The following is a 22130-nucleotide window of genomic DNA, read 5'->3' on the forward strand; positions in this document are numbered from 1 at the left end:
ACTCCGCTGGTGTGAGAGCGGTGGTGTCTGGTCGTTAGAGGGCGCTGCTGTTCTCTCTCTCTCTGTTTAAATACTATAGTTGAAGTTTTGTCCCGTGACAACTGGCTGTGGAATTCAGGACTAAACGTTAGTAGGAGGCCGACTCGGCCTTTCCCTGGCAGATTACTGATAAACAGCGATGGACGGAGGGAGGCTGTGCTCGGGTCTGCTGAGTGCTCCGGGTGTTTTATAGTGAAACACGCCTCGAGTTTCTGAATCCTCCTCCGCAGTCAGAACAGCCCGACACGGCGGCGGCGGACCGCGGGGAGCTTCAGTGGAAAACCTTCTGAAAATAAGGCAAGTTTCTCTCACCAGACATGTTTATAGAGAGGGAGTGGGCTTCAGAAATACACACAGCGGGCTGATACTACGAGTTATCTGTAGTTTTGTGCGGTTCTCCTGTTCTTCTGTGAGTTGAGAGTTTAGCTACAGGTTGAGAGCTGGTGAACTCTATATGTTATGTAATGTTTTTTACTTCCACACTTCCACAAGTCAGTTTTACACAATCTCTGGAAGAGCTTTCTTTAACCAAAACTCCTGAAAGTAACAGAAAAAAACTACTATAGCTTACATGTAAAAGGAACATACATCATATACACATACCAGTGTGTTTTCTGTTAAAAACATAGGCTAAATAGCTAGGTTTGCAGGTTGTGTTTACAGTTGAACGCAGAGAATACGTTACACAGTTTGAAACCCTAACTAAGCTAGCCAACCTTTATATTTTCAAATATAATCCCTCCTCAAAAAGTCCTTTATAGCTCTCTAACTGCCTAGATATTTAAGTTATACCAGCCATATAATTTACCAGCTCAACTGGGGATATTTATCAGCAAAGAATGAGGATATAGACTCTATAGACATGCACATGGTTCATTTAGTAGGACCCAAAACTTGCTTTAGTAGCTAACTAAGTCTTTGCTTTTGAATCTGGTTGAACTTTCAGGTAAAATGTTTACCAAAGCTGTCACTGAACTTGAGCACTTAAATTAAAATGAAATCACACATCAACATTTATTGCACTTTTTTCCACAATCTCTGGAAGCTGAAAGGAACAGAGCTCACTTTGACAAAAAAAAAAAACTACTATAGGCCACCTATAAAAAAAAGAATATGTAGATAGATAGATAGATAGATAGATAGATACATAACTTACATACATACATACATACATACACACACACACACACACACACTTTATTTATCCTGAAGGAAATGTAGGATTTTCTTTTGTTTTTTAGATGTGCATTCATTTTTACATATACATGTACTTTTTGTTCATAGTTCTCCTTAAAAATACAAAACCTGTTTATAGCTCTCTAACTGCATAGACATTTATGACATTTATACCAGCCATGTCATTTACTAGAAGCTCTTACTATCGCCTACAAGGTGATGACAGAACAGGCTCCTTCCTACCTGCACTCGCTCCTGAAGGCTTACGCTACCTCCCGGCCGCTGCGCTCCTCCAATGAACATCGCCTCGCTTTACCAAATATTTACACAAAGCAATCCAGACTGTTCTCATACAGAGTTCCCCAATGGTGGAACAAACTACCTTCCACTACCAGATCAGGAGAATCTCTCGCTATCTTTAAGAAACTCCTGAAGACAGAGCTCTTCAAAGAGCACTTACTCTCTTAACACCTCTAACACACTAACTACTTCTAACCTCATTTCCTTCTTCCCCTCCTTCACTCCTCTATCCTATTATTCCCCTTTGACCTCCTTTTATCCCTATCCAAAGATGTTTTACCTTTAAACTTATTTTACATTGTACTTGACTATTGTAAGTCGCTTTGGACAAAAGCGTCTGCCAAATGTAATGTAATGTAAAAAAATATATTTTCATAGAATGTTGAATAGTAAACTTTATACTGCTGGGAAATAGTAGAAACCTTCATACTGTTTAATGTGTTTTGTTTTCAGCACAGAATGGAGTTATGGTTCGTTTAGTAGTAACCTTACACTTGCTTTAGTAGCTAAGTGTTGTCTTTTGAATCTGGTTGAACTGTCAAGTGAAATATTCACCAAACCTGTCACTGAACTTGAGCACTTCAATTGAAATGAAATCACTCATTAAAATTTTTTCCACTATCTCTGGAAGCTGACAGAAAAAGAGATTTATTTGACCCAAAAAGCTCCTGAAAAAAACAGTAAAGCTACTATTAGGCTACCTGTAAATGGAACATGTGCATTCATTTACACACAGCAGTCTGCTTTCTGTTAAAAACATAAGCTAAATAGCTAAGTTTGTAAGTTTTGTTTACAGTGACTGCAGGGAATACACAGTTTGAACCCCCCTACTAGTAAAGTTCAACCATAGCTAACTAACTAAATAAGCTTCCTATTTTTTGTATTTTCAAAAAATAGCCCCTTCTCAAAAATACTAAATCCTTTATAGCTCTTTAACTGATTAGACATTTATACCAGCCATGTTATTTACCACCTGAGCTGGGGATATTTACAAGGAGTGTTGAATAGTGAATTTTTAAAGTTGAAGTTTTACTGCTGGGAAATAGGAGGTCTTCATACTGTTTCATGCATCATGCATTTGTCTTCAGCACAGAATGAAGAAATGGACTCTATAGACATGCACATGATTCAAATAATAGTAAGTTTATAGTAGTTCTGTAGCTCTTTAACTGCATAGACATTTATACCAACCATGTAATTTACTAGCTGAGAATGTTAAATATTAGATATTTCTAAGTTGTAAGGCTGGGAAATAGGTCTTTATACTGGTTCATGCCTTTTGTTCTTCAGCACAGAATGAAGTTATCGACTCATAGAAATGTGTATAGTTTGTTTAGTAGTAACCCAAAACTTGCTTTAGGAAGTGTTGTCTTTTGAGTCTGGTTGAACAGTCAGGTGAAATATTCACCAAACCTGTCACTGAACTTGAGCACTTCAATTAAAATAAAATCACACATCAACATTAGCAGTAAAACTAGTATAGGCCGCCTATAAAAGGAATGTGTGCATTCATTTAAACATACTTGTACTTGTACGTTTTGTAACAAACAATTTTACAAACAATCTAAATAAAATAAATTTGCTAGTTTAGTTTTGAATTGTAAGTTTAGTTTACAATGGACGCATGGCTATACAGCTTGAAACATAAACATAACTATGTTTTTAAAAAATAATCCCTCCTCAAAAACACTAAATCCTTTATAGCTCTTTAACTGCATAGACATTTATACCAGCCATGTAATTTACTAACTGAGCTTAGGAAATTTCCAGGGAATGTTCAATAGTAAAGTTTTACTGCTGGGAGTAGAAACCTTCATACTGTTTCAGCATTTTGTTCTTCAGCCAGAATGAAGATATGGACTCTATAGACATGCACATGGTTCATATAGTAGTAATCCAAAACTTGCTTTAGTAGCTAAGTGTTGTCTTTTGAGAATGGTTGAACTGTCAGGTGAAAAATTTACCAAACCTGTCACTGAACATGAGCACTTTAATAGAAATGAAATCACACATCAACATTATGGCTACGGTTCTAAAGTGTTTCATATTAAACATTAAACATACTGAACAGAACATACCGTCCACTCCTTTCTCACACATGATGATGGATTATGTGTGATATCCTGTATGGCATGTCATTGCATGTATTTGTGTATGTGTGTTTGAGCTAATTGTAGGTTTGGCAGCATCAGCTGTTTGGCTGAAGAACGTGTAGCAGATCTCATAAAATGAAATGATTTCATCCAACAGCATTTAAACGAATTTCACAGTTTTAAATTTACCACAAGTGTAGGCAATCAGCAAAGTCAATTACTGTCAGTTATATGCTTAACAGATCAGTATGTGCTGGCTGATTGGCAGTGTTTAAGGTAAAGGGAACATGCTGGTTTAGTTCTCTGTCAGCTTTCTGTAAATTGAAATTCCCCTAATTTGTACAAATCCACCAAATTCTTAGTAAAATAAAAGATTACTTCATAAACAAAGTAATTTGGAGATATTTGATGTGAAACACTTCATTGTTGAAAAACTTACAGATTTCAGAATTGTTCGCAGTGGTGGCAAATGAAGGTCGGAAGCATTAATGACCGTAAAACGTACCTCAAAGAAAAGGTCAATATGGTTATTATTGATATTTTGCCTCATCCATTGTCTTCTGAACGTTTTTAGCCGAAAACATTTTTATAAAACACATGCAGCATGGAGAGTAGATACAGGGTGTTATAAAGCAACCTTATATATCAGAAATGAAGCATTCTTTTCAGATTTTGTATGACCTTAAAATTATAATAGTCTTTTTACATCCATTTTCAAGAAATTACACTTGGACCATTCTGAATGCTAAATTAAAACAAGTGTATTATGCATTGAACAACAAAATTCCCCTTAAAGTCCTTGGCTCACAGACACTTCCCCCTGGATTAGGCTCACAGTACTGAGGCAAGTTTTCACTGCATAGATTTGAGCGTAGCTCCTTAAAGTAAAAGAGCTGTTTTGTTTTTTATAAACACGTGTAGTATCAGTCCTGACTTGCTGCATCAAAATTGTCCTTGGTGTGTGTGTTTGTTTGCATGCCTGATTACAGATAGTTCCCAGTTCCTGCTTTCGCTTTCAAGAATAAATGTCACTCTGCCGCTTGGTCACTTGTCCCAGAGACTGAGTGAACAGATGAGTGTTTGTGTGCTGTGCTTCCTGATGGCCAGTCTGAGGCGAAGAGGACATGAGAAACCTTGTTTCTTAGTCAGCCGCTAGCTCACACTTGGCTGTTCTCATTTAATGGCTTTCAAAATATTTATTTTTATAGCATCAAAATATCTGCTTCTTTCATTTGAATTTGCTTTTTCATTGCCAGTTCTTTACACCATTTGCAGTTGCCCTGCTAATGCTAGGCTGCTTTAAATCAAATAAAAGAATTTTCAGTAATTTCAACCTAATCTCTGGCTAAAGCATGTGGTTGATAACAACAGACAAGACAAGAAAATAAAACCTGAAGCACTGAAATAAATCTATAACAGAAGCTACCTCACCACTGATTTCTTTCATAATGGCTATTAGTGAGGTAGGTTTTTTTTTACTTTAGATTAATTGTACAAGTCAAGTGACATATGCTGTGTGATGTGAAGGACTGCAAAATGCTGGTTTGCCCTTCACTGTGTTTAAGTAGTGCTCCAATGATAAGTCAATATAATCGACAATGTTGATTATAAAAATATGCCAATTCCAAATTACAGTGTTAACCAGTTGTTCATTTGTAACTGCTACACATAACACAAAATTCTGGGGACAGAAATACCATACAGAAAGCCAGTTTCAGTGGGCTCATTTGCACAACTAACACTGAGCTCAGTCTCCGAAAGTGCCCATACGCAACAGATTACATATTTACTAATTATACATCATTTCCACATTTAAACATCTTCTGGACATTTAAAATCTTTAAATCTCACATTCATATGTTTAATTTAATAAAGTGATGGAGGATGTGGCAGAAACAACCATTGGATAATTGATTAATCGAAAACAAAATAATCTTGGTGAAGTACCAAAATAATCGTTAGATGCCTATTGTCATGGTACATGGTACAGAATTGATTACTAAATTCTCACAAGGCATTAGGTGGTCTTATTTAATGTCATGAAGCTTTTTGCCATTTAAAATCTGTAGTTATTATCATCATCCAGAGATTAATACAAATAAACCACTATTGCTACAGATCATCTGTGACAGCCACAGTCAGCAACTTTGAGTGCTTAATGCTATTGCTTTATGACTACTAGTTTTAGAAAGTATGTATGCATGCATGTTCAGGCCAGTTGTCCAGAGTAGATGGAAGTTAACCATTTCTAAACAGGATGAAAAATAGTTATTGGACTACTCTTACATTTTTTTAATTAATGTCTTCATGACTTACTACCACATGTCTGTATATTTTTCCTGCTCTAACAGAGGCTAATAGTACTAGAAATAGTATTTGAAATATGTGAGTTCTTTGATAACTCAGGTTTTCAGGTGTTTAACAAAGCACAATGCAGGGGTGATCTGAAATAGTTTGATGTGAGTAGCTGTAGGCGTTTCGCAGAGCAAATGAAGCAAAAGTAAAACCATAATAAAAACCCGTCAGACAGGGCACAGTTTTAAATAAGCCTTTTATTTACCTTATGAAAAAACAGAACTGAAGCACTGCTTACAGAAATTACTGTATTTTTACAGTTCTGCATTTAGGACATTGTTCCACCCTTTAGGCTGAATGTTTTTATAATAAAAGTTTATTATTTTTATCGTGACTATTTTTTAATCATAATCAAGTGTTATTGAACCTAAGTGCAACTGTATAATGCTACATACTGTAGCTTTAAGGGCAGTGCTTCAATGAGAAACAGCACATTTTAAAGATCAGTAGTTTGTAAAAAATGTATATTAAAGTATATTAAGTAGTTTCACTCAGTATTTTAGTATTGACATTGCTATGAGAAATTAACCTAGTATCTAATCTAAGTCATCTTTATAAAGAAAAGTTCTAATGAAATGCGTTAGAAACCATAGAAAGCATTAAAAAATTTCTTTGAGAAAATGCCATGAATGTGCCATCTTAGTTCTCTAGTTGGATTGTAAATTTTTTTTCCTCAGGGAGGAAGATTGTGTTTCTGGAATGTTAACAAGCATGTTCTCTTTCTGCTTTCTTCCTTATGGAAGAGTACCCGTATCACAAGGGCTTCAAGAGCAGCTACACTGACGTTTAATCTTAATCTTTCCAGCTGGATGGGACTATATTTATATATTACAAACCATAAGAACGATCTAAACCAGCTCATCTGTCATTTGATGTATGTACTTCTTTCATTCTTAGCTTAATCTGCCATGGAATGTGAAACATTTCAGGTATATCTAGGGCCGCACAATATGCTGTTTGTTCATTTATTCGTAACTTTATTGTTACTCCAACTTTTTAAGGCTGCTGTATTACAATTAGCTCTTTTATGATGTGCATTCTGACCATTCTGACAATCCAAAAGGTTGCCAAAATATATGAAATATAATTTTGATGAAAAATAATGCAGTTTTTATCTCTAAGTGGCAAAAATTGTTTTTGGCCAAAAGCAAATTATATTTTACATCTAGCCCATCTAGATTTTTTTTTTCTGTTAATACTGTCCCAGATGTGTGCATTCATATACTGTCCCCTAAAATCAATCTGCTGCTGGTGAAGTCACATGACTTTAACCTGTCCAGTGTGCGAAATGGAAGCAGTAAGAAGGAGAACTGAAACTTAAAGCCAGCTCAAGCTGCTTTTTTACCAAATAAAAACAGTTATTCATTCATTAACTGTAAAGAAGGAAAAGTGTGATTAATCAGGCAGTTGATTTGAGGGCGTTTCGCCCATCACTACTCACCTTCTAGTACATTCCAAAGGTAACTGTGAGGGCCATCGAAGAACAGTGAACTGTGGCATTCAACACTTGTTTCACCACCTTCATCAGCCTGTACTGTTGACGCATAAAAGTTTGGGTCCATAAATCCATGCTGTTGGCAACAAATTCTGACTCTACCGTCTGTATATCTGGGTAGAAAACCATATTTATCAGGCCAAGCCATGTATTCAGTTTTCAACAGTCCACTTTTGGTGAGTCTGTGCCCACTGCATCCTCAGTTTTCTGTTCTTGGCTGTTTGAATAGGAAGTAGGCTGTTGTTGCCCACCCACCTCCTAAATGCTTACTGAGGTGCTTTTCTGCTTGCTATAGTTGTAGAGTGTGGTTCTCAGAGTTACCAAAGATTTTCTGTTCATATGGAATTAGTGTGGTCAGTCTCCAGTGACCTATCTCTTCAGCAAGGAGTTTCTTTCTGAAGAACTGTTGTTCTGAAAATCTCAGGAGATCAACAGTTATGGAAACACTCAAACCAGTCTGAATGACGCCTACATGCCATGCTCAAAATTGCAAATGTGCAGGTATACAGGTCTTCCTGTTGAGTATATATTCAAAAAGACTAATTCTCAGTATGCGTTATTATGTGTTTTCAAGTTCTTGTTTTTTCCTGACATCATCTTACACTGCCCAAATTGCGTTTCAGTACTCATGAACGTATTTACCAAAAACAGTTAACGTTTTCGCTTGGATTCTTGCTCTAATTCAAAAGCCTAGCATGCATCACTTAGTGACTTACCAAGGAACTTTGCCTGCAGTGTCCAGATGATCTTGCATACATAAGTAGGAGCTTTTATGAGCTGAGAGATGTATTGTATGTGTGATGCTGAAGTGAATGACTAAGCTGGAGATTAGTTGGTATCATATATAATTTGTTTTATTTTTTATATATTCATCATTAAGAACAACTCTGTGTTTATTTAGGGGTATCATTGTAACCCCACACTGCTGATGTTAGTTTAATTTTTTTGGGATTTGCTCTGTGGTTGAATGGGGCGCCAGTAATGGGCGGCTGAGGTGGAGATGCACATGTCCACTCTCTTACCTTTGTTGTATCAATACCGGCAATAAACAAATTACATAAAAAATGTTATGATAACCATGCACTTTTATACTGTGGTAACTTGTCAAGTCCTTTCTTCATCCTTATGCAGTTTACCTTTAAACCCTTCAGGGTTTTACTTAAGTTTTTTGAATGTGGTATATTGCAGTCAGTTAGACCAAAGGTTATTTAAATATATTGAATAAATCATAAAGTCGTAAAAACATTAATATATTAAAATATCACACAATCTAATAGTGAAAACGCTCTAAGTGAATGTTTCACATAGAACTTTCTCCCATGATGTACTTGGCTTTCCTTCAGGCTCAGCCTTCAGTATTTTCACAGGAATTTTTACAGTGGCTGTTGTGCACTGTGAGGGTCCTGTTGTGATGCAGTAGTGAGACTCCACCTGGCCTGTATGCTAGAGAGGCCTGCCGAAGGTTATCTAAAAATATCTCCTTTCCAACTGAGGGGAAACTGAATGTCGCACGCTCAGTGTGTGAGCATGTGTGTAGGTAGATGGTGAAACAGAGAGAAAAAGAAGTGTGTTTGGATCTGTGTGTGTGTGTGCGCGTGACATGTGGTGGCACCAGTGGTTTTAATCTCAGTAGGAAAGGGGCAAAGGGACAGTGGGCAGATACTGTAGTGTTGTTGTGATAATTTATGTTATGATTCATTTTATAAGTTCATTTTGGGTATTACCTGTGCTTGTTAACATTGAAGAAATGCATGTCTGAAATGTCAGCTCTGAAAAAAATTAGAGACCACTTAAAAATAATGAGTTTCTTTGATTTTAAAACAACTCTAGCGTAAAATAAGAATTGCATGTAGTGCAGCACAACATTAATTGATTAATTGACATTAATTTGATAACTAGCCAAATAGACTCTTTACAGTGATGGTGATGGGAACTAGGGGTTGCAATGATTATATTACAAATATAGCCATTTTATTTACAATGTAAAATGATGAGTGAGTTTTGTATTTCATGTTGATGAAAGGAAAATACTTGCAAATGCATAAAAAATGTTTTTTTTTTACATAAAATATTTTATATATCCTGCATGGTCATTTTAATGAAAGTTTTTTTTATTGGGCAATTGGTGCTGGATTTGCTGGATAAAATAACTAAAATGACTTTTAACGTTACTAGAAAGTTTGAAAAATATCATACTGTTTTGTTGTTGATATGTGGATAGTGGTTATGTAAAATGTTTCAGTTTAAAATAGCTAAAAAAAAATAGCACAATGCCAGATCAAAATCAGTATCAGCTCATTGTTGAGATTTTAGTATCAGAACAGAAAAATAATAGAGCTATTGTATCATCTTTGTGGCCAACTCTCCGAGAGGAGGAGTCTCTGTGCCTGGCCATCCAGGCCGCAGCTTTGCACTGGGCACATGCTGGGCTTGATTAGTGACCCCGATGTGGTCCGGCTGCTGTCACGCCAAGCTCTCCCATTCTTTTTGCTTCTCCATTCATGCAGCGCGAGAGTGGAAGCCTTTTAATGTGCCGCTCTTTCCTCCTAACAGGATTGGCGGACAGTGGCGGAGCACCTCTCTCACTTTCTGACATGCTCTGTCTCTCTGTTCTGCACAGCCCGAGAATGGAGATTGCTGTTTGTGTGTTTGAACTGTGCTCCAGAGCCGAGCACTGAAGAACCGCTGCTACGCCGAGCTGCCTTCTCTGAGCCCAGCCAGCCGGAGTCCTCAGGATGGACGAACAGTCAAGTTGCCCCAACGTCAGCATTCCCTGCCACAATGAGCAGAGGGACAAGAAAAAACGCTACACTGTAAGTTACCATCACCCTTCTGGATACTTTTGAAAGGGGTTTAGTTATTTAAAATTACACAATAGTATTGTTTTTTCTATCTGATGGGCAGTGTAGCATTTCATGTCAGTAGCATTATTTATTTATTTTTAGTTAAACTAGATAACTATAATTACAAATAAGAAATAACTATTTAACTTGCATTGTAAGTCATTTATTGTTTCGTCTTGTTTTGAGAAGAAAAGAAAAAAAAAAAAACGAGAATTTGTAGTAATCATTGGTTTGAGTCACTATCCAGTGCTACCCAGCTGAACTATGTTGTTTTATCTAATTGAAATTGTACTGGTTGGGAGCAGCCACCAGGTTAACTTGCCACCATGCTAACTAACATCTCGATTACACAATATTAAATCTGCTCTGTCGCAACAGTGTTACTTTTTACAGTATTATGAAACAAATGAAATTGAAATGAAAACTAATACACTATATGTTTTTGAATTTTGCAGAAGTGGTAAAGTACAGAGAAATTTCATGTTTCTCTACAATTACCTGTTCATTTAAATGAAATTTTGGGAACATTTGTTTCAGTATACTAAAACTGGTGTAATACAGCAGTATTGATATTTTGTTTTAGCAGTATCGATAGATTACACATGCATAATTAAATTAAATGTTTATATTTTCATGTTTTCAAGTGTTTATTGGTTTAAAAATACAGATACAAATACACATTCCTTTTCTCTTTAATCCAATGACTGTAAATAAGCATTTCACAAAAGTGAAGCCACCACAGGTCTAGAGCCTCTGCTGGTAGTATTTGACCTCTGTCTTGTCCAGTGCTCTTTCTGGTCTGGACCAAGTCCAAATACTGTTTAAAACATGTAAAACAAACAGAACATTTACAATTTACATTGATGAAAATGTAAATTCTTGCATATTAAATTACATAAACTACACTTTGAATGTGGAAACATTTATATACTGTACAAACCGGACTTCCAGTGGAAAAATCTGTTTTCTTCTCGTCCTTTAGGCTGCATTGTAAACTCAGTGAGGGAAGTCTCAGATGTCTTGTCTGTGAGAAGGTCTACTAAATGTGTAGGCATGTCTCGCTCGCCTTTTGGACTTCATGCTTATATACAGTCATTGATTTGCTCTTACAGTATAAGGTCCTCCTTTAGTGAAAAGTGCCAGTCATTAGCTTTACTATTGCAGATTTGTTTAATAAATATCAGCAGCTACATAAAAAAATACCATGAATGGGATCAGCACTGTCCAGCAGTAGATTTAATAACAAAAAAAAAAAGTGTAACTACATTAACCACTGTGCTTTTTTTTTTGTCGTAGGTTTACAAAGTGATGGTCAGTGTTGGAAGACATGAGTGGTTTGTCTTCAGGAGATATACAGAATTTGATAAACTGTATAATACAGTAAGTGATATTTTGTATTAATTGTTTTTGGTCTAGTGGTATAATTCTAATTTTACAACAAACCTCTTTATAAACCTGATGTTTGGAGCTACTAGAAGAATACATGGTGCTGCTGTACTTCTACCTATTTTACTTGCTTAAAGTTGAATCTAGAAAAACTCAACGTTAAAATTTTAAACCTAGTATGTTTTGTAATACTGTGTAAAATGTAAATATCTGACTTATTTTACATGTATTTTACTATAGTTGAAAAAACAATATCCTGCTTTGAATTTGAAGATACCAGCCAAGAGAATATTTGGTGACAACTTTGACCCAGGTATTTATATGAATGAAGCACACACACTGCTGCAGTTAAGTGTATTGTATCCCAGTATAGAAATAATATTGTGTTGAGCTCCACTGTTTAGCCTTGTTCCCTAGGCTGCAGTTTGGTGACATTGCCTCATTTAGTTAAATAGGAATCATGTGATCTTTACAAATCAGATTATTTGTAATACAAATTCATATTGCTAATCAAACATTTTAAACCTATTTAAAGGTTTTTGCTCACCATTTCTAAATCACATGTTCCACTGTCTGTCATATATCAGCATCCCAACATCCCATTTGCTAATTTGTCCTCAGTTATTTTATACATTGATGTACTGGAACCCTAAAACTGTGCATTAGTTTCAGGCTCATGCGTAACCAGTTATGTGGTCAGTGAATGGGCAGTATATCTGTCATTTACCAGCCACTGGTCGTGTAATTGAATGCATGTGTCTGCAATTTCAGCACGTGCTAAAGGCTTAAATTAAGTACACACTGGAACCTGTGCTACCCCATTCTCCGCGTTTCACTGTTTGCCTGCTGGGAAGTAGCCATATGCTGATTTTAACTGCCAGTAGCAACACGAATCACTATATTGTTTTCCAACCAGATCTCTGTCTACTATGCCTGTAGCATGTAGTTGTTTATGGACAGTATTTTTTCTGTTCATAGTAGTAAAGAGAAGAACTATAAAAAAACATAGATTTAAAACCCTTAATGAAAGCCAGTTGACATATAAGCACCCTTCCAAATTGCTTTTTTATTATAAGTATGCTTTGTGTCAACAGTTGTTTCAGGCTTTTTAAAGTGACAGTTTGGGGTTTTAGACAATTTGAGATCTAAATGCAGGTTAATCTATACATAAATTGAAATTCGTTGTTTTTGAGTATATTGTTTTGTCACATTACTCTTCCTGGTATAGGTTGAAATGTTTCCTCTTGAACTTCCCCATTATCATTACATTTGCTGACTCTTTTGTTTGACTGTACAAGATACTCATATAATGTAATTGTTGTATAGTTAAGAAAATGTTTTTATTGGACTAACGTTTTATATGATCCACACCAGAGTTTATAAAGCAGAGAAGAACGGGGTTACATGAATTCATCCAGAAAATCGTGTCCCATCCGCAGCTCAGCAACCAGTGAGTTCATGAGTCAATTATACAGTGTCTCACAAGCATTATTATTCATGAACAGCCATGGTGGCAAGTCCACCAGATTTATGCAAATGTAAGATCTTTTAACAAGTTTGTAATAAGTCTGCTGTACTGAGTAATGAAAAGAAAAATCTTCAGGGTTTCTTCCATAATAATATGAATTCTTCTTATTAGTTCTCATTACCATAATATCTGTGGCTTTGAACTGCCTTACTTATACTTCTTACATTTGACTGAACTTTCATTCAAATGCACAGCCCCGATGTCCGAGACTTTCTGCAAATGAACAAATCAAAATACTTCTCGGATGCCTCAGAGGATGAAGAGGAGAAGGTTTGTAAGATAATAGGTCTGATTCTTGTAAATAGGTCTGATTATTGTTATTGTTAGCCGCTACATATTGCATATTGTTTTTCTGTGTTCAACTTTTAGCTGTTTCCTTTGAATTCCCTACATTCATTGCAACAACTTTGTCTTGGAGCTAATTTAAATACTCTGTCTTTACAGAATAGCCCTACCTCTGGAAATATTAACCTGGGACCATCTGCAAATCCTCAGTAAGTAAAGTTTTCTGTTCACTGATGCTGTGATAATCTTGGGACATTTATGTTTTAAATTTAAAACATAATATTAGGCCTAAGAAATTAGGGAGTGACAGGTTTTAATACGTTATGAAATTGAATACCATCTTTTATTGGCTCTGTTCATATTTTTTTCTCTCCAGTGCAAAACCGACTGATTTTGACTTTCTTAAAGTCATCGGTAAAGGGAGCTTCGGAAAGGTATGCTTGTGTTTGATGTACTAATGTAAACAAAAACTATCATTTTACATTTAACTTTGAATATAATGACACATACTGATTTGCAAGCTCATTTCACTATATGAAGTGTAGTGGTATCAGTTCTGTAGGTAGTGAAAACCTTCTTCCAGCAGTGGATTATTTGTTGTGTTTGTGGGTTTGCAGATAATAAATGGTGGGCTTTCCTACTGAGAAGTGAGAGTCTCACAGTTCTGAGGTTACAGGGCGTTTCTTTACAGACTCAGACTGTTCTAACCCAGCATGTGCTTTTTTTCTCATGAAAAGGTTCTCCTTGCAAAGAGGAAACGAGACGGGAAGTGTTATGCAATCAAAGTCTTGCAAAAAAAGGTCATTTTAAACAGAAGAGAGGTAAATATCTACAATTGTGGCATTGATAATAGGATTGGATTTCAGATTGTGCTGTTGATTCTGGTATATTACAATAATTAACATTATATTATTTAATGTTTATTTTTAAATAGTTTATCATTTTGTAATACTAATGACATCTAAAGCACATTATGGCTGAATGCAAATTGCTGAGGTATTTAAATTGTTTATTTGAGGTTATTTATTCACAGGGTAAGCTCTTTTTTAATGCCATTATTTCTTTGCACTATTCACAGCAAAAGCACATCATGGCTGAGCGCAATGTGCTGTTGAAGAACGTGAAGCATCCTTTCCTAGTAGGACTGCACTACTCATTTCAGACAACAGACAAGTTGTACTTCGTTCTGGATTTTGTCAATGGAGGAGAAGTGAGTAGTTTCTCCCATGTGAATACCACAGGCATGGAATGTCATCTGGTATTGGAAAACCACGAGTAGTTAAAACACAGGAAGCTGGGTAGGAACATTATTCTTAAGGAAGGCATAAATTTAGACATTTAGTTGTGATAAAAATATGATTATTTAGCAGATGAAACCACATTTGCTGAATAATGTCAGATTGCAGGGTTACATCGTATCAACAAGTTGAAGTAGTTGTTATTAGTAGTGTATGTGCGATATTTATTTGCTTAATCTATAACCTAATGTTTGAAAAGTTGCCATTAAGATTATCTATGTTTTATTGTATTTGTGGTTAGTGTGAAATATAATTAATCTTATATAAATAACATTTGGGGGGATGATGTTAATTAAAAACAAATTGCATGAATTCCAGTCAGTACATTAAATCTTTTGAAAAATGTCTTCACCTTCACAGTTCATTTACAAGGTATGCAGTCCATTACAGTGTTATTTAGGCAATTTTTGTTCTTGATATCACACCAAATGACATTTTAACTTTCTAAAGTGTACTGATGTATATTCAGGTTTGAGATAAAACAAGCTCACCAGATTAACTTAATTGGAGCTGACTAAGAATGGTGTGTGACCACCAACCCCAAGGCTTTAAATAGATTAGCTCTTTATACTTCATTGATATAGCTTGTTTCCTCTTTCTTGTGTGAATAAAGCTCTTTTTTTTCTCTTTTGTCACTGCAGCTTTTCTTTCACCTTCAAAAAGAGCGAACCTTTCCTGAATCCAGGGCAAAGTTCTACATTGCTGAGATGGCCAGTGCACTGGGCTACCTGCACTGTCTAAACATTGTTTACAGGTACAGACAAACTTTTGTGAATTGTAAATCTCTGTGTTGCGTCTCTTATATAAAGTAAATAAATCAAGTCAAGTAAAGTAAATGGCCCATATAATGGAAATATATATATATATTTTTTTTACTGTTATGAAATTTTGATATAGGAAGCCTTTTTTTTACGTTAATGCACATTGGAGCAAGAATGTAACCAGATGTAGCCAGAAACAGTTTGCCCCATCCATTCACATTGAAGTTATAACAAGTGTCTCAGTCTAGACTTCTTGTAAAATGAGGCACAACACAATGATACTGCCAAGTTTTTTAAATGCTAACTTCTTTATTTAACATTAAATGCTCAAAAATAAATACACTATTCAAAAAGCTGAAGTGTTCCTGTTTTTTAGTAGTTGTTCGCTATTCCAAAAATAACAGGTCTTTGAAGACTTCCCTAATTTTACAGCCTATGGTCACAGTCAATTCAGTGATTACAGCATGTGATCAAAATTTATTTTACATGGGTGTGTTCCCTAAAAGCTTTAAAAATTTAAATTCTTGATAAAGTTGTACTATTTTTGACTCAGTTGTTCATTTCAGAGTTTCACTATTAACTATTGGACTGTAAATGATAATTAGTAGATATAATTTTGTAACTTTATTGCCTTGACATTCTCTTGTAAATGTGAACACTTGATGATTCACCATGACAGGGTTGTAACCCATTGTTCTTTTACTTTTTTATGTTATCGGTTGTTATGGGCTCATGGTTTCCAACCACACGGTGTGAAACAAGTCATACAGAGTGACTAACTAATGACAAAGGTTTACTCTGAGCTTCTGTTTGACATTACTTTTGTAACAGACTGCACACAGTTCAATAGGCAACACACCTTCAATGATGTGTACATATTCTATATGTAATATGTAATCTCTTGTTACACATCCCCAAATGTGGCCATTGGTACATCAATGCATTTGTTCTACCCACTTGTAAAAACACTGCAGAAATACGTTTTCTGTTTTTTCTTAGGGATTTGAAACCAGAGAATATCTTGCTGGACTTCCAAGTAAGCATGTATTTCTTTTTGTCTGCCTTATTTGTGTGTCATTGTTAATTGTTAGAGCACTGAATCCAAAGAACAAAGCTGTCACAGTTCCAAAGGTTAAGTAAGTGTTAGTAAGTGTGATTAGAAGAAACCACACTGACAGAAAACATTAATAGTGTCAGAAATGCATCACTGCCATACAAACAAAGTTTTATTTTTATAACTGAAGCTGGAATCGTATTTGAATGTTGGAGTTGCATTGTATTTTATTGAATTAGTTTTAAATGTGCATTTCCTGGCAGATCTCATTGTGAATGTGGTGAAATAGGCAAAAGGCCCAGTCTTGTTCAGCATTCTGTCTAAACAAAAGGTTCTTCAGCTGTAAGAATTGGCTACTTGTTTAAAGGAAACGCTTTTTAAAATTCCTCTGTTTCCTGTCTGTTAAGGGGCATATAGTCTTGACAGATTTCGGATTGTGCAAGGAGGGGATCTCTCAAGCAGACACAACCACCACATTCTGTGGAACACCTGAGGTAAAAGCTCTATTAACTGAAATTGTTTATTATGTATGTTTATTTGTTTGTTTGCACTATTTGAAAATCTTTGTCTGGTTGCAGGTTTAACGGGGTTAAACATTTAATTATTTGTTAATATTGGCTGATATTATATATTTTTTTTAATTTTTATTTATTTAAGTTTCAGTTACACATCGACTTTGTCCCCATCGGTCATAAAAATACAAAATTATGATCATTTCCATTAAATTTTGTTTAACTTTTAGACACCTTTGGTGTTTCTGGTCAAAAAGCTTCTATTGCTCATGTATTAATATAGATTAATATAATTTATTCAACATTGCTTAGAATAAAATCTTGTTGCATTAACTTAAATTAGACCACAGTTAGTCCCAACCCTGCAATGTGATTGGCTGTGAGGCGTTCTATAAGGGCCGTTATCAGCCAGTAATGCACTGTAACCAAAGCTCTCCATGTATTACTCCACTACATACAGGTAACCTAGCAACAATACAGCGCTTACAAGCCAAACAGCGTAGCTACAAGCAAAACAGCAATGAAACTATTTTAACTCGCAGAGTGTTTATAACCAAACGAATTTCAATAAACAGTGATTAATGGAACTGTGGTATGATCGCTATAATACACTCTATAATACATGTCATAGCACTTCTTCTTATGTATTTTTGCATAATTAATAGTGTCAGGCTGTAACAATTGTTTCAAATGTAAGTGCTGCTTCACTGTGAGTTTTTCAACAAATAATGACTTGTGTGGTTTGATTTTTTTGTAACCGCAGTTTCTGTTCTGTTCTGTTCTGTTCTTTGCAATGTTTTTACGGTAGCATTACTACTACTAGGAGAATGAACTCAAACTATTAAACTAGATTAACAAAGCACTGCGTGATAGATTTATTGAATTCCTTTCTTTTCATAAGTAGGATTATGCATGAAATAATTTCAGTAATTTCAAGCCCTCATTCATTTCAAATCCACTGTTTTAGAATAATTCATTTTTTTTCCCCTCTGACAGTATCTGGCTCCAGAGGTACTAAGGAAACAGCCATATGACAACACTGTGGACTGGTGGTGTCTGGGCTCCGTGCTGTACGAGATGCTCTATGGCCTGGTAATTATACTTCGCCTATTTGCCAGTGTTTTCTTTTTTTTAAGTGATATTTAAACGGTATATTAAACTGTTGCTTATCTTGCCATCAACAGCCTCCATTCTACAGTAGGGACACACATGAGATGTATGAAAACATATTGCACAAGGAGCTGCCAATGAGGCCTGGTGCCTCTACAACTGCCTGGTCCATCTTACAAGGTCTGCTGGAGAAAGACAACACCAGGAGGCTGGGGTACAGGGATGACTTTGTAAGTTCACATTTTTCTTTTTGCCATGACGTGACACTGAATGTTTCAAAACATTGAGGGCATTAGTAGGAAAATTTTTCCTTTTTGGCACCAAGAAGAGTGTCTTGTCTGTTGAGAAAGCTTTGAGAAATACGCTATATTGCCAAACGTATTTGCTCACTGATCCAAATCATTGAATTCAGGTGTTCAGATCACTTCCATGACCAGCAAGCACCTAGGCAGACTCTGCAGACTGCATCTACAAACATAAGTGAAAGAATGGGTCGCTCTCAGGAGCTCAGTGAATTTCAGCGTGGTACTGTGATAAGATGCCATCTATACAACAAGCCCAGTTGTGAAATGTTCCAAAACAAAGTTTGATTGACTGGGAATGAAAGCAACTCGCTCTGTCAGTGTAAAATAACAGAGCAGGGTCAGTGGATGCTGAGGTGCATAGAGCGTTCAGGTTGCCAACTTTCTTCAGAGACAATCGCTACGGACCTCCAATTTTATGTAGCTTCAGATTAGTTCAATAACTATGTAGAGAGCTTTACAGAATGTGTTTCCATGGCCAAGCAGCTGCATCCAAGCCTTACATCAGGTGTTACTACTTTGTTAAAAGAGCAATGACCCTCCCCAAATAATATCAAGGTCCTTACAAGCCAAATAAGGTTCATAGAAGCACATGACCAAACCAGGAACTATCTTTGTTAATGCTAAATGATTCTAAATGCTAAATTAATTATATTTGGTCATTAGTTTTTTTATTTATTCATAAAAAAACATGTTTTAAAAACATTTCTGAACCTTAAGAACAAACTTGAAGTGTGGTTATATTAACTTAGGGAGCCAGATAAGGCTTCTCTATGGAGTCGCACAAGGAAATATTTTTTAACACATTTATTTTCAGTGTGCACGATTCTTTGAATAAGGCCAAAGAAGAAAAACTTTAAATTCTCTAGAAACGTGGATCCCAGGTAATCCACATTTCCCTTTAAACCCTGTTTGAGAACCACTGCCATAAAGAAACATGTTAGAAGATGAGGTGGACATCAACAATTTATAAAACGTAAAAGTTAATGGCTTCTTCTAGAAACTGACAAGCTTATAATCTTAATATGCTTAAATTTGGTTCATTTTGGTGGGCAGTTCATTTTTCAACACATCAGGTGACGAATGCACTTTTGAAATACTCTCTCAGAGTAGGTCTGAGAGAGACTTTTTGGTGAGGTGGACTTTTGAGTGGGCTGTTCAATGATTTAGCAAAAAGGTATGTGATTGGTGTGGGAGGCTATTTGGGAGGTTCTGAAGGAGGTGCCACATTGAACTACTGATGTTACACATGTAATTTGTATGTACCACCCCCTAGTGGACAAAGTTAAAATATTCCGATTTTAGTTAAGTTTGCATGTCTGTTTTACTGCTTTGTTAATGTTAAAGTATAATAACACTTTACTGTAATATGGCAGTCATTCATTCATTGGTCATCTCCTGTCTTATGTTTATTTATATAAGGGATTGTCTTATATTGAAACCAAAATAGTGCCACAGGAAGGTGGATCTCACACAAGAAGTGGAATGCAACAAGTCAAGAGTTTCAAGAGTTGACACAATGCAGCACAGCAGGGTGCCAAGCTACATTGGCGCATAAGTTGCACTGGGACTGAGTCCAAGCAGATTGACTAGAAGAAAAATGTCACAAATGTGGATTAGTTTGCATGTAGATTAACTTTCTGTTCACTGTTTTCAGTGTGTTGTAAAGTATTAGACTCTAGTCTCTTTAATTGCATATTAGATATTTCTTGTTGGAGGAAAAAGTGAAGAATGTTTAAATGTTGTGTTTCTGATTTAATTTGTATTTGTTTCAGAATGAAGTCAAAAGCCATGACTTTTTCTCCTCCATTAACTGGGATGACCTTGAGCAGAAAAAGATCCCACCTCCATTTAACCCCAGTGTGGTAAGTAACTTTACTAAACGTCCTGTGCTCTATGAATATAAACAATTTTAATGAGTTAGGTTTTGTGTTTGTCGAGCCTCTCAGAGTAGATGTGCTGATCTAGGATCAGTTTCTTCTTACATTTATTTTGACCTCAATGACTAAAACAAATCCTAGATAAGTAGGGTAGAGAAAGACAGGAATAGGTTTACATTGTTAAACGTTGTGATCATGACAATATTGATTCAATGTATTTATTATTATGTATGTATTATTATTTTTCAAGCAAATAAATATGGTTCAGTGTTTGTTAGGAACATTTAACCAAGCATCACACACAGACACACACACAAAAAAAAAACATAACCCGTACATAATAATATCTACAACGTGAACTTTTAATTTGAATGGATGCAAATTGTACTAATTGTAATTGTAGCTCTCACTGTAAGTGATGTTTATCCATTAAAACCAGGCTGTAATAAGCACCACCAAATGTAAAACAATGTATGTGTGTATTATATTACTTTTACTCAAACCGGTTATAAAAACTGATTTTCTTGAAATTGGCTTCAAGGTGAATTAGCAGAAATGTTGCAACGACACATCACAGATGATGACAACCAAAAGTATGATTGACTTAAACATGTTCAACCACACAAAATATACAAGTTAAATTTATTAGTTATAGTTATATATGTTATAGGTTTTGTCCCACTCTCCCATACTTCAATTCTGCTTATAAATACACAGAAATCTTCAGCTTTAAAACTTTCATTAAACAATGTTGTAACTTTTGAAATAATTATTTACCTTTGTATCAGGAAAAGTGAAACTATTACAACGAAGTTTTTTCTTCTGTTCTTGTCCTACAGGATTCACAGTACGACATTTCCAACTTTGATCCGGAATTCACTGAAGAAACTGTTCCCAATTCAGTGTGCATTTCCACAGAGCACTCTATAGTGAATGCCAGTGTCATGGAGGCAGATGATGCTTTTTTGGGGTTTTCTTATGCTCCACCTTCAGATGACTCTTTCTTGTAAAAAGGCCTAAGAAGTTAGGCTGCTGAAGCTATCGGTGGTCGGTTGGAGTACTCTTAGAAGAGGCTTTGTCATTCTTTTAGATGAAAGGGAAGAATATGCCCAGCTGAGAAGCCCAACCTCTAAGGGGTTGCACACTTTTGTTGACATAAATTCACAGACATTTTGTGATGCAGGGTGTTTGAAATCTTTATTTTTATCTTCAAACAACAGATTTATATTTTGTATGGAATCTATTTCCTTCCCTGAGATATAGCTCAGGTGTTGGTTTTGTTTTTTCTTTCCCAGTTTATCTCCTACGGTGGCAGTTTTTCTGTCAGGGACTACTTTTTGCTTGAAAACACAATGCCTTTGTCTTCTACATTCCATTTTATATGTTTGTTGACATCCACTGTGTTTGACACAGAGTTTGTGCAGTTGTGACTGTGTAGTTTTGGTTCTGTAGAAAAAGAAATGTATTATGGAAAATAGTTACAGGCCTGTTCATATATTACAACATATTTGATTTTTTTTTTAACCAAAGATGCCATTTTTGTAATGACCCCCATGGCATAATGATGTAACACTGAATTAAATTAAAAGGTTAACTAATGGTGTATTTGAAAATAGTAAAATAAATAGAACTCTACTCCTGTGTGTTCTTAATCTATGTTGCCAAACTAATGACTGTACCCTATAAACTGTCCAAAAGCACATACTTAACAAG

The 22130-nt window shown here is 35.6% G+C and overlaps 1 protein-coding gene across 2 annotated transcripts; it reads left to right on the top strand.

Moving 5' to 3' along the window:
* Positions 1-20: 20 nt before the first annotated feature.
* Positions 21-22058, top strand: sgk3 (serum/glucocorticoid regulated kinase family member 3). 2 transcript variants are annotated; one of them, XM_022682120.2, is made up of 17 exons: positions 21-336; positions 10079-10271; positions 11598-11681; positions 11928-12000; positions 13062-13137; positions 13410-13485; positions 13660-13709; positions 13877-13934; positions 14238-14321; positions 14579-14710; positions 15440-15552; positions 16559-16595; positions 17021-17107; positions 18122-18217; positions 18310-18465; positions 20313-20402; positions 21257-22058. In XM_022682120.2, exons 2-17 carry the CDS (start codon positions 10194-10196, stop codon positions 21425-21427), a joined length of 1461 nt encoding a protein of 486 aa, XP_022537841.2. In that variant the 5' UTR covers positions 21-336; positions 10079-10193; the 3' UTR covers positions 21428-22058. The 2 variants fall into 2 exon arrangements, with proteins under 2 accessions (XP_022537841.2, XP_022537846.2); XM_022682125.2 differs by having other exon boundaries at positions 13410-13480; positions 13658-13709.
* The last annotated feature ends 72 nt before the right edge of the window (positions 22059-22130 follow it).

The sequence above is a fragment of the Astyanax mexicanus genome, chromosome 1 (assembly GCF_023375975.1).
Source record: "Astyanax mexicanus isolate ESR-SI-001 chromosome 1, AstMex3_surface, whole genome shotgun sequence".
Classification (NCBI taxonomy): domain Eukaryota; kingdom Metazoa; phylum Chordata; class Actinopteri; order Characiformes; family Acestrorhamphidae; genus Astyanax; species Astyanax mexicanus.

Coding starts and splice junctions, on each gene's coding strand:
- sgk3 (XM_022682120.2), top strand. CDS start 10,194: ATGGACGAACAGTCAAGTTGCCCCAACGTCAGCATTCCCTGCCACAAT. Junction 10,272..11,597: donor ACAAGAAAAAACGCTACACT/GTAAGTTACCAT, acceptor TTTTTGTCGTAG/GTTTACAAAGTGATGGTCAG. Junction 13,710..13,876: donor GGACCATCTGCAAATCCTCA/GTAAGTAAAGTT, acceptor TTTTCTCTCCAG/TGCAAAACCGACTGATTTTG.